This window comes from Lycorma delicatula, chromosome 1 (genome assembly GCF_047948215.1).
Source record: "Lycorma delicatula isolate Av1 chromosome 1, ASM4794821v1, whole genome shotgun sequence".
Taxonomy (NCBI): Eukaryota; Metazoa; Arthropoda; class Insecta; order Hemiptera; family Fulgoridae; genus Lycorma; species Lycorma delicatula.
In genome coordinates, this window is record NC_134455.1 from 365255310 (window position 1) to 365268143 (window position 12834).

At 27.8% G+C, this 12834-nt stretch overlaps 1 protein-coding gene across 3 annotated transcripts in view; it reads left to right on the forward strand.

Moving 5' to 3' along the window:
• Positions 1-12834, forward strand: part of trbd (ubiquitin thioesterase trabid) — a 48473-nt gene that overhangs the window by 19266 nt on the left and 16373 nt on the right. For all 3 annotated transcript variants that reach the window (XM_075353654.1, XM_075353655.1, XM_075353656.1), the window contains 3 exons: positions 3066-3265; positions 8848-9004; positions 11796-11909. In XM_075353654.1, the coding sequence (XP_075209769.1) occupies positions 3066-3265; positions 8848-9004; positions 11796-11909 (471 nt within the window). The remainder of the gene's footprint in view (positions 1-3065; positions 3266-8847; positions 9005-11795; positions 11910-12834) is intronic.

Sequence of the window (12834 nt, forward strand, 5' to 3'; positions counted from 1 at the left end):
ATGAGGAACTTTGAACTTTCTGTTTACTTATCTCTTCTATACCCAGTTTATTCAGAATTTGGGTTTAAACTAACACCTCCATAATTTCTGGCCTGCTCATTACATATCCTTTAAAAACCTTATCGATATCATATTCTTACCCCACAACATCCTCAAACACTCCTCCAGCCACTTCTACCTAGATATTCTTGGCTGCTTTTTATCTATTTCAGATTTGAAATATATCTTTTGCATCTCCTTCCCCATTCAACATACATACCCAAATTATGCTGTTCAGTTTTACTCTATCTTGTCCTCTAGTCCCTGAATCCTAAGTATTGCCTTGATTTCAATTTTTTTACTGTATCCTTTGTTGTTGCTCCTAATATGCACCATTGAATTTCATTTTGCTAGACTGCATTTTTGTTTACTTCATGCTTGTTAATGTTTCTACTCCATACTTAAGAAAGTTTTTTTTTCTTTTATAATTATTTTATTTTATTAAAAATAAAAATAAACAAAGAGATAGAATATAGATAGACAAAAGGAAATGATATATAATTAAAATTTGAAGTAGGTACAGTATTCTGATAGATGAGGTTCAGAGAGGAAGTAGTTATTACAGGAGAAAAGTCATAGGCAGAAAACTATAGCTGACAGTAATATATTGTAATTAATGGATGATTACACCGAAATTTAAAAACAAGAGATGTGAAGGCAAAAAACTACTGACTTGTAAGAAATTAATTTAGAAAATGCAAAGTTTCAAACAACGACTGTTTGAAGAAGAGCTAAAGCAAAGTACAGAAAAATATGATTATTGGAAAGAATAAATATGACTTAAAGAAAAGTAAGAGAAAACTTAGAGAAATAAAACAAAAATATATTATGAAAGGTGGTGGATGGAAAGCCTTTATTGTAGAGAGAAGGAAAAGTTGTAAGGAATATGTAATTTTTTTCAGAGGAGGTATATTATCTGTTATTGCTAGAGAAGGAAAAATGATTGTTGCCATGCGGAGGAAAATAAGTGTACATACATATGATAACCATCGCACCTTAAATTATTGTCTCGTGCATCAAATATACTCACTAGGGTAGTTTATTAGTTAATATAATGTGTGCTGAAAAGTGTGTTTGATAACGAACAGTTTGGTTTAAATAAGAACTTTTGTACAATATAGGCTGCTCTTCTTCATATTAGTTTTAATGTACTTAAGGAGAAGGCCGTCAATGTAGCATTTGGTAAATGTGGAGAAAGCATTTGATAATATAGATTGAAATAAAATATTGTATGTAGAAAGGTAAGCTGTGATTGAGGTCTAACTGATCTCATTGCTTTGAATTTGTACTTGGAAGAAACAGTACAGTTTTTTAAAAGAAACTTTTGAGGGTGAATTAATTATCGAAGGAGAGAAAAATCATGTTGAAATTTGCTGATGTCACTGTTCTTTTGAGAGAAACAAAAAACTAGTTTAAAGAAGTACTAAATGACATGGATTAATTGCTAGAAGAGAAATCTACTTTGAAAATAAATAAGACTAAAATAAAGGAAGTGGCAAAGGAAAATAGTATTCATTTTAAGATAGGTAAACAATATTAAGATAGGTAATTAGCAGAGAATTTGCAAAATTTTGTTTTTTAGATAGTAAAATTATAAGTACATGGACCAGCCATAATATCAAATTTAGACTGATAGAAGCATTTTTTCTTACAAAAGTAATTTTAGTATCAGATATAGTTCTAAGAACTAGAAAAATTGTTCTTGAAAATACATATATTTGGAGTGTAGCAGTTTGGGGTAGTGAAATGTGAACAATATTAAAAACAGAAATTAAGAAATAAAAGCCTTCAAAATTGTGATGTCAGTGGAGGGTGTTGGAAATAGGATGGATCATTGAAATTTGAAATTAATTAAAAATCTATCGGAAACAAAAAAAAGATCTCAGTTGATTTCAAAACAAAAAGAAACGATTCAAGAGCATAAAACCGTTTAATTGTGGAACTGATAATAAAACTGAATTTTTTTAAAATCTAAAATGACATACAGCTGTCCAAAATCATTTAAAAAATGAATGTTCTCCCTCTGATGATTTCTTTATATTACACAATTCATTTTTTAGATGTAATATAAACTTTTATAACACGACTTACATTTTGACAGATTATGTGAATGTGTCAGAGCAGTTGGATATCATTTTCCAAAAGAAGTAAAGCATTGTTAATAGGATAAAAAGTTAGCTAATATTAAAGGATTATTGTTAAGGTTTAAATAAATATCAAAATGACATTAGACCTAATAAGACTAGTAGAAGAGGACAGAGATTAAAAATCACATGTGTGTATTTGTTTTATTTCAGTGTTTACTGTCTGTAGTAGTACACCATGTATTTCTGTACATTTTTATATTGTAACATTAAAATATTTGTATTTCTTTATTTGATTTCATGTTCATCAAGTAATTTAAATTTACATATTTCATCAAAGTATATAAATTTTGTTATTTGGTGGGCCATTATTATGAAGTTATAAAATATCCAGTTATTGTTTAAATTTTTTCCCTTGCTATCATGCTTGTTAATACATCTGTTTTAAACCAGGTAATTTTATTTCTTCGGCATATTAGTATTTTATATAGTATTTAATGTTGTTTTTACAACTGTTTTCATTTTATAACTGTTATAAATTCATGTTAAATCTAATATTTCTGTTATCCGAGAAGGGACCCTTTACACTCCTCTCAGAATTTGTTAAAATTATTTTTATTTTATATTAAATTATTTTATTTTATGTTTATATATATATTTTTTTAATATTATTATTTTTAAGATTTTGTCTGTGGTAATAGTTATAAGTAATTCTTTAGTTAGCTGTGAGAGTAGTTGTAAGTTGTTTTGTTTTTTTTAAATATTAGATTAAGTATATTTTATTTGTTTTAATTTTTGTGTTTCTTAATTTTATATTTTAAGTTTTTGTTTTTTCGGGCGATGATAATGTAAAAACATTTTTCGCCCTCCCCCCCCCAAAAAAAAAACATTGTACTATACTGTTTTTATTATCAAAAACAAATCTATTCTTAAATGTTTCAGATTTCATAGAGAAGATATGTTGGCTACACTTTTATCAAGGATAGAAGGAGGCGGATCTGGAGTTAAACGTGTACCATCGTATGTTGCTCCTGATCTCGCTGCTGATATTCGAAGACACGCTTCATCTATTCATCGACAACGAAAAGCGAGTCTCCCTATCCCATTTCTTGCTGAATGGTCTACATTTACACTTCCTGCCGGTAGTTTTATCTTAGTATAAAATATGTAGCTTTAAAATTATTCATTTATTAAAGATATTTTATTAGATCTTTTATATTTATAAATTGCTTACCAATCTACATGTTTATAATATTTAATTATTTTATAACTTTATATACTGCAATATTCATGACAAAAGAAAAAGATTGTTTTTGAAGAGTTCATCTTACCCTGTGTTCACAGCAGTGCAATTTCAGTATTTAATAACTTTAATAGATCAGGTAAAAAATAAGTATATCATGTAAATTTAAAAAAAAATAATTTTATCTGTTGAATATATTTTCTTGATAGCCATTAAAGATATTAGATAGCCATTAAAAAAAAACTGCTCTATTGGATCTTGATAAGTATAAGAAACTTTTTTTATATGTCTAAGTGTTATAACAATCTTATTATATAAATAATTCCATTTAAGAATAGAATAGAAAAAACAGTTGTGAATGAAGGGATCTCTTTTAAAACTACTAGTAATCTTAGCGATCAGCTACAGACTGATGCTTCATACCAAACTACGGCAAAACAGCTGTGTAAACAGGCACACTCTCTAATGCATTTCATATTTTAAAGTGAAGTGACCTCCTAACATGGTAAATTTTCCTGTCTGTTTTTCTTTCATTCATAATTCTTTTATAGAAATTCTTTCCTTCATAACTCTTTTCCATCCCTTTTGCAACTGAAATTGTATATATTGTAACATTGCAATTAAAATATGGGATACTTTGATTAATATGCTGAGGTACATTCAAGTTTTTTTTTTCAAATTAAGTTAATGTAAAAAAAAAAGTCTGTTTTTGTTTTTTTTATAAATCACTTTTTACAGTATTGTTATTATGGGGTTAAAATTTTTTTTGTCTTGAAAAAAATTTAGATATACAGAAATCTGTGTTACTGAAATTAATTATTTTAACATTCATATTATTCCTCTGTACTGTTAAATTTTATTTAATAAACCACGTAGTACAGAATGTTGAGATAAATATGTCTTACCTTAATTTTTCATGAAAGTACTTTGTTGGATCCTGCATCCTCAGTCATGATTGAAATAATTCTGTTATTGTATAATAAAAAAAAATTCTAAAATAATGATAATTGCATATTGATTTACGTGAGTACTGTTATCTGTAGCCGGTTTTATAAGAACTTCTCCCTCGGACATTGTCTGATTGTTCATTAAATTGAAATTTTGTCTTTATATATGTAATATTTTTCTAATATATTTAATTTTATGTAATCTTTATTAATTTCTAATATTTCCAAATTTGCATTAATATCAGAAATCGAATGTTTTTTTTTTAATAAAAGATGGTTGCCATATTAGATAAACCTAATTTATTATTTTTGTAATTTCTTTAATGTTCAATGTATACAAGTTTTTATTTCTATAAATTGCATATTAAACTGTATAATATAATACATTTAATAAATTTTAACAAATCATGCCTCAAATTAAATTTAATTCCCAAATACACAATCATAAAAATGAACAATTTCCAGTAAAATAAAGCCATGATGAAAACAAAAGAATTTGCTGAACATTTCTGAATAAAGCAAAAGATTAAACAAGGATACTATAAGAGAAATTGTATAAATATTGAATTATATAATACACATTTAAAATTACAAAAAAACTTAAACCACTCAATTGTGATTATACAAGAAATTTAATTAAAATTAATATAGAATAACATAAATGTAACTTAAAATAGACTCATGAAACCAAAGTTTATAATTTGATCAAAATTAAAAATAAAGATAGAAGTAACTATGATGCAGAATTTTTTTAATCAAAAAATATGTTTATAATAATTCAAGTAGATTTAAACCTAATTTTATACATTCTCTCAAAAAACTTTGATAATAACATGAGTAATAAATTTTTAACTTAACATATATCAGTGTTAATGATAATAAAAATTAATCATCACTAACACATTTAAATTCAACGTAATTGATAATAACAAAATTAATATTATTTAGATCATTTTTGTAGATTCAGAAATAAATTACTACAGAATGAATCCTACAGATAAGGAACAATTACATAATACAGTGCAATCATTTTATCGTGCACTATGTGCATTACTTGAACAGTCTCCAAGGAAAAGTTTGGGTAAATTATCGTCGCACACAGGAATATCATGCAGGAATGCACAAAAGGCCACAAAGAAATTAGGTGTTCATGCATACCAAATGCATTGCATACAGGAACTGAAACCCCGAGATACTATTAAAAGAATAAGATACTGCCAATGGTTTTCTAACCAGGTCGAAAATAATTAGGTGGGCATACTGAATGTTGTGTTTTTTTAGTGATGAGGTGTATTTTACCTTAGTAGTTACATCAATAGTCAGAACAACAAATATTGGTCAATACAAAATCCACACATCTTACATGAATCACCACTGCACTCACAGAAGATAGAGGGTTGGGTGTGCGATTTCTCAACAATGAGTAGTGGGCCCAAATTTTTTTTATGAAACCCTTCACAGTCCCTATAGAATATAATTATGCAATTTGTAGCTCTTCTCCAGCCTGACAAACACTGTTGTTACATCCAACAAGATGGGGTAACGTGCCTTACATCTAACAACACCATGGAATTTTTGGAAGAAATGTTTGTTGATCGCATGATCTTAAAAGCCTCCTCGTTCTGCTGACTTATTGTCAACAGACTTCTTTCTCTGGGGTTTTTTGAAAGGATGTGTGTATTATTATTATTATGCTTTTACAGCCAACATGGGACCACTTAAGTCAATTTTAGTTAGATCTTTTCTGAGAAAAGCGTGTTATTTTACTCTTTCGAGCTGCCCAGTATTTCTTCATCCGTTCAGATCTTGCTTTCTTTTCTTCATCCGTAAACACCCTCTTCGTTGTATTTTGTCGTTTGTCTGTCTTTTGTTTAAATCTAATGCTTTTATCTTTTAGCTTTGTAATTTTTCCAGTTTTATTCTGTAGGTCAGTCAGGGAAATTCCCAATTCTTTCATATCTTCTCTAATTTCTTTGATCCATCCTACTTCTAGCTTTTGGAACCAGAGCTTTTCAATGATATTTCTTGACAGTTTGACAGTCTTGTTTGCGGTGTCCTTATGAGATGACCGAAGGATGTGTGTGTATATATATATATATATATATTGGTCGCAGTATATAATCAGCTACAATATCAAAAAATAAAAAATAAAAAATTTACTAATAAACCATTTATTAATAAATAAATTATTTACCAATTAAGAGACAAATTAAATTTGAACTATCTTTTAAATAGTTGAAAAATATAACTGAATGAAAGAATTTTTTTTTGTCTTCAGTCATTTGACTGGTTTGATGCAGCTCTCCAAGATTCCCTATCTAGTGCTAGTCGTTTAGTTTCAGTATACCCTCTACATCCTACATCCCTAACAATTTGTTTTTCATATTCCAAACGTGGCCTGCCTACACAATTTTTTCCTTCTACCTGTCCTTCCAATATTAAAGCGACTATTCCAGGATGCCTTAGTATGTGGCCGATAAGTCTGTCTCTTCTTTTAACTATATTTTTCCAAATGCTTCTTTCTTCATCTATTTGCCGCAATACCTCTTCATTTGTCACTTTATCCACCCATCTGATTTTTAACATTCTCCTATAGCACCACATTTCAAAAGCTGCTAATCTTTTCTACTCAGATACTCCGATCCTCAAAGTTTCACTTCCATATAAAGCGACACTCCAAACATATACTTTCAAAACTCTTTTCCTGACATTTAAATTAATTTTTGATGTAAACAAATTATATTTCTTACTGAAGGCTTGTTTCGCTTGTGCTATTCGGCATTTTATATCGCTCCTGCTTCGTCCATCTTTAGTAATTCTACTTCCCAAATAACAAAATTTTTCTACCTCCATAATCTTTTCTCCTCCTATTTTCACATTTAGTGGTCCATCTTTGTTATTTCTACTACATTTCATTACTTTTGTTTATTTTCATGCGATAGTTCTTGCGTAGGACTTCATCTATGCCGTTCATTGTTTCTTCTAAATCCTTTTTACTCTCGGCTAGAATTACTATATCATCAGCAAATCGTAGCATCTTTATCTTTTCACCTTGTACTGTTACTCCGAATCTAAATTGTTCTTTAACATCATTAACTGCTAGTTCCATGTAAAGATTAAAAAGTAACGGAGATAGGGAACATCCTTGTCGGACTCCCTTTCTTATTACGGCTTCTTTCTTCAACTGTTACTGTTGCTGTTTGGTTCCTGTACATGTTAGCAATTGTTCTTCTATCTCTGTATTTGAACCCTAATTTTTTAAAATGCTGAACATTTTATTCCAGTCTACGTTATCGAGACTGGAATGAAATGAAAGAATACATTTTTGATAATAAATATTAGGAAATTAATGACCCACCAAACAAATTTCTAAATGTATCAAAAAGTTTAATAAAAAAGTTCAGATCAATTTTAATAATAATCTAAAATACCATTTTAGATTATATGCTTTTGAACCAATTGCTCCCAAAATAACTAGACTACCCAAAATTCATAAATTAAGCATCCCACTGTGACTTAAATCTGCCCCCTGTTATGTTATATCCAAAATAACAGATTCTTATTATTATTAATAGATTATTTATTCTTAGGAATAAAATGATTTTACCTAATACATTTAATATAAAAATGGTTATGATAAATATGTAATTTAAGTAGCATAAATTTAAATAATGATACTAGAATGATTAGTTATGACATAAGTAACATGATACCATAAAAATCATAAAAAATAAATTAAAAAGCAACCAAGAAAATCCAAAATTTAGTAAAGGTATCATCACTATTTTATATATGCATAAATATTTTTTAAAATTAATTTTAAGACTCATATTCCTCTGTACTGTTATACAAATATAAATAAATAACTTGATACTCCAAGTGCAGAATAGAATTAAATTAGGTAGGATGACACTTACAGAGTCATTATATATACACAGGAGTACTTTCACGATTTTCTCTTTTTATTGTTCACGTAAAAATTACATATTATAATTACACACCATTGTCAAAATAAATTCTTGATAAATACAATAAAACAGAATTTGCTAATACTTTAGATATAAACTTTAAAATCAAAATTAAAAGTTAAAAATTCCATATATAAAAGTATGTCATCAAATAAAAATATTAATTTTTTAATTAATATTTTTATTGATTGATATATATCAATTAATATGTTTCTCCTGATCTATGGGTCAGTCAACACAGATCAGAGCTTGGTAGCCTCGTAGTCATCTGATCTGACACCACATGATTTTTTCCTATGGGGTTTTATAAAGAATCTTTTTTATATGCCATGTACGTTATTATTGAATTTGAATATTATTGATTTAGAAAAAACATTTTAAATAACTTTAACATTTTATGTATTGCAAAGCTGTGTTCATGTTTCCTGTTAGAGAATGAAGCCATTAAAAATTATATCATAATAAACAGTTTAATTACACTTTTTTAGATGTGTTTTAACATAATTTAATAAAGATTGACTAATGTGAATTTTTCTAATTTTTTAACATGTTATTTTACCTTTCAGAAATAGAAGATTTACCGACATCAGTTCAAGAACAACTGTTCGAAGAACTGCTTGACAAAGATGCTCAGCAGCAATTAGAAGCCGATCCTCCAGTTATAAACTGGTCCCTTGAAATTACCGTCCATCTCGGATCTAGGCTATATGCTCTTTGGAATAGGTAAATCTTGCATACCAGAAAATCTCTGCAATGTTAATGCTTAGTTAGGAGTTAGTACATTTTTCAGAAAGGATTTAATTAGTTCTTTAATAATTTATTTAGAATCCATCTGAATATTTTATTATAATTTTGTGAATTTAATATTGTAAATGTAAGTAGTAATATTTACATAAATGTATGTACATAAATTTATATGGGCATTTAATTATATTTTTGTTCTGATGGTAAAGTTCTTTTTTTTTGCTAGAAGATTGATTTTTTGCTCTTTTAGCAAAAAAAGTCAACCTTTCATTCTGTTTTTTATGTTCACTATTACTAGAGCTTGACAAACTTACTGTTAATTTATTTTTTTTTTTTTTTTTTAAGAAGAGATAAGACAGGTACACTCTTGTAACAATTTCATCCATATCTATTGATTTGTTTCTGAAAACCTTTTTATATGAATATGAAGAATAAATCTGTGTTAATGAAAACTTTTGTTGAGTATGCAGTATCACCCAAAAAATTACCAACACAGGGAATTCCGGTTAATAGAACTATCAGTTTTTCAGTGCAGCAGTTGGGGCAGTTTTTTAAAAATAGAAACCATATTTGTAAAATTCATTTAAAAGTAAGCTGGTTTAACAGCCCAAAATGATGCTTACAAGGCTCTCTAGTTAGTATTTTTCTTTATTTTATTTATACAGTAACAGTGTTATTAGTGATGTAAGTCCTTTAACCATTGTTTAAATGCTGCAGAGAGGGAGGTAACATTTCCTTAACCACTAGGAGAAAGATTGCTCTGTACAGTTTATAATTCTTTCAAGTTAGTTGGGAGTGGTATGCGTTCAACCACAGATGTTAGTTTGTTGCAGGCAATTCAGTTCATAACTGATAGTTAGAAAGAAAAGAAATAAAATGTAGCACAATCAGAAATTTTGAAGAGTTCTCAAAAGTCAACTAAAACATAAAATGCTACAGTGAAATAATCAAAAAGATTACTCAAAAACTGAACATAACTGAAGCTAAGGAAGACAAACCTGAAGTCAAACATGTACCTACAGAAAATGCAAAAAAAAATTCTGACCGACTTCAGCAGTATTTTATGCAAGAAGGTACTGAAGCAAGCCTGCTAGCTGAACTACAAGCCAATCCCAGATATTTTTTAATGTAATGAAAGGGAGATGTCAGAGCAAAGTAGAAGATTTATTCAAGAAGTTTAACCCAATAAGAGATATTCAAGTACATATTTATATATTTTACTGACCATAAAAGGCATTATTTTGACTTAACCTCTATTTTGTTTATAAAACATTTTTTTTTTTTTTATTAATGATATAAGACTACAAAAACATTTTAATAATTTTGTTTATGTAACTTTAATACTGTATTAAAAATAAAATTCTGAATAAGATATTAAATCGTGTTTAATAATTAATACACACTGTACTGTATTTCTTTATATCCTCATTTTTCATTAATATTGCTTAATAGTGCCAGCCATGTAATAGACCATATGATCCAGATCCAGAAGTGGTCCAATTATCCAGAAATCCACTGTATTTAAAATGTATCACGTATGTGTAAATGTTTATTTCATATTTCATTTATATTATGCTTTATAAAAAAATAAATCCAACTTTAAATTTATTTTATTTTATTTCTCATTCTCTGTTAACTTATGCAGATTTATTTCATTAATGAAATCTATATTTTAAAAAAGAGGTAATCAAACATTAACCCTCTTGATGACTAAACTGACACCTTTAACTATCTTATTTTCTGTTATTACATCCACTCCTGGTAACCATAGATGAATCTGTGCCTAGTCTGGCCATTTTTTTCCATTTTTCAAGCAGTCATTTTTATGCAGTTTTTTTAACTAATATATGCTCTCAAAAATATTAACAGTTTGTAAGCTATTTTATTAGTTTTATCTCATTATAATATTTGTTGGATTTTTGTTGAATTAGCACCTTGTATACAAGCAGCTATGTTTATGTATTTGTATCAGTATTTTAAAACAGAAAAATACCAAAATTTACAGAAGTATAGACATAAATGACATGTTTGTGAAGGTTAATTTCTTCTCTGTAGAAAATGTGATATTTGAAGAGAAACTTATTTTATGAGCGCTTTATTTATTTCTACAGAGAAGAAAGCACTCTAGTGACCAAATAATGAAATAAACTATATAAATATGGCTGTTGTTGTGGACTGCTCTCAGTAGACAAGGTATTGATAAGTTACTGAAATCAAGCAACTACAGTTACAATTAATCATTTATCAAATATTTTTCAGACAATTAACAATTTTATTCAGGAGTGGTTGGTTTTAAAAATTAAAAAAAAAATGATTGTATGTTTAGAGAAGCTGACTTAGAAAATATGTTATGATAATAAAAGAAGCTATTATTATATAACAATTGAAGTGATGTAAAAGTGAAATTCAATAAACAATTTTTTATCAAAAATCAGTTTTGGGCAAGCAGTTAGAACCAAATATATAACTTAAAACTTCAAAAAAATACTGAATTTATTAAATGTTAACAAGATTTTTTCTGAGCTAATTATAGTTTGTTATTGGAGGCCAGTGTCCATAGTAGTAGCTGAATAGTTTTAAGTTATACAGATACATTTAGTTTAATATAGTAAGTAAGGAGAAAGATCTGTAATTATAACTTAACAATAATAAACTGGCAGATAAATAAATTAGTGGTATTATTTTTAAGTATGCTATGTGTCTTTTAATTAGTAGAAATTGAATGATTATAAAAATATATTGCAATATTATTCTATGTATTATTTAATAGATCTGCAGGAGATTGTCTTTTAGACTCACTTATGCAAGCAACGTGGGGAGTATTTGATAGAGATAATTTATTAAGAAGAATGCTTTCCGATTCTCTCACACAAGCTGGTCATGTGTAAGTAGTAATGCGAATATAAACTTTTTGTAATTAATTAAGATTAATAACAATATATTAAAACAATATATTTAATTAAATCATAGTGTGTTCAACCAAATTGCGTGATGCAGCGTACTCCTCTAAGAATTTGAATGATCTTAAAGATTTATCTCCTTTTCCTGTATTAAATTCAGTAGAGATACAGTTTTCTACAAATGTTTGAAAGTTGGATTATGTTTATTAAATTCTTTTTTAAATTCATTAATCCTAGAAGTGACTGTAGTAAAGTTCTGTTTTGAATCTAAATTTCTATTTAATGAATTTTGCAGTGCTTGTTTTACATTTTTAAGGTTACACTTGATTTAAATATAAGTTAGTGTAGTCCAGTCCCCCAAAGTAAAATTTTGACTAAAATCTTATAAAAATTCTAAATAATTTTAATTTTTACATATAGGTTGTATTTTTTGTGTAAATTAATATAAAAAAAAAGAAAGTTGCATGACTTCTGGAGGTTTGTTTGTAAAAGGTTTTTTTTCACCAATACGAGGCATGTTTTTACTTTCACATCCATCTTGCAATTTTAGTTGTAAAGAAAGGAAAGTATGGTGATCAGTCAAAATTGGGCATATCCGGTTTTCACTGAATCTTTACAAATTGACTCCAGAAAACCGAAAAATGGCATCAGAGTTTCCGCGAAAAAATGTGCATATGTATGTTGGCATGTAAATCGTCTTATATCTCCAGAACTACTTAATTGATTTTCACCAAACTTGGCTATAATATTTGTGTAGTAGGGGCATCGGTGTTATTAAATTTTCAATTCAAAAGGTCAGGGGACGGAGGATACTGTGGGGAATAACAAAATCATCTCCAGATTTTGCATAATTAAGGTTATATTTTTTTTGATAATTTTGTGAAAAAACTTTTTGCTTATTTCACCCCA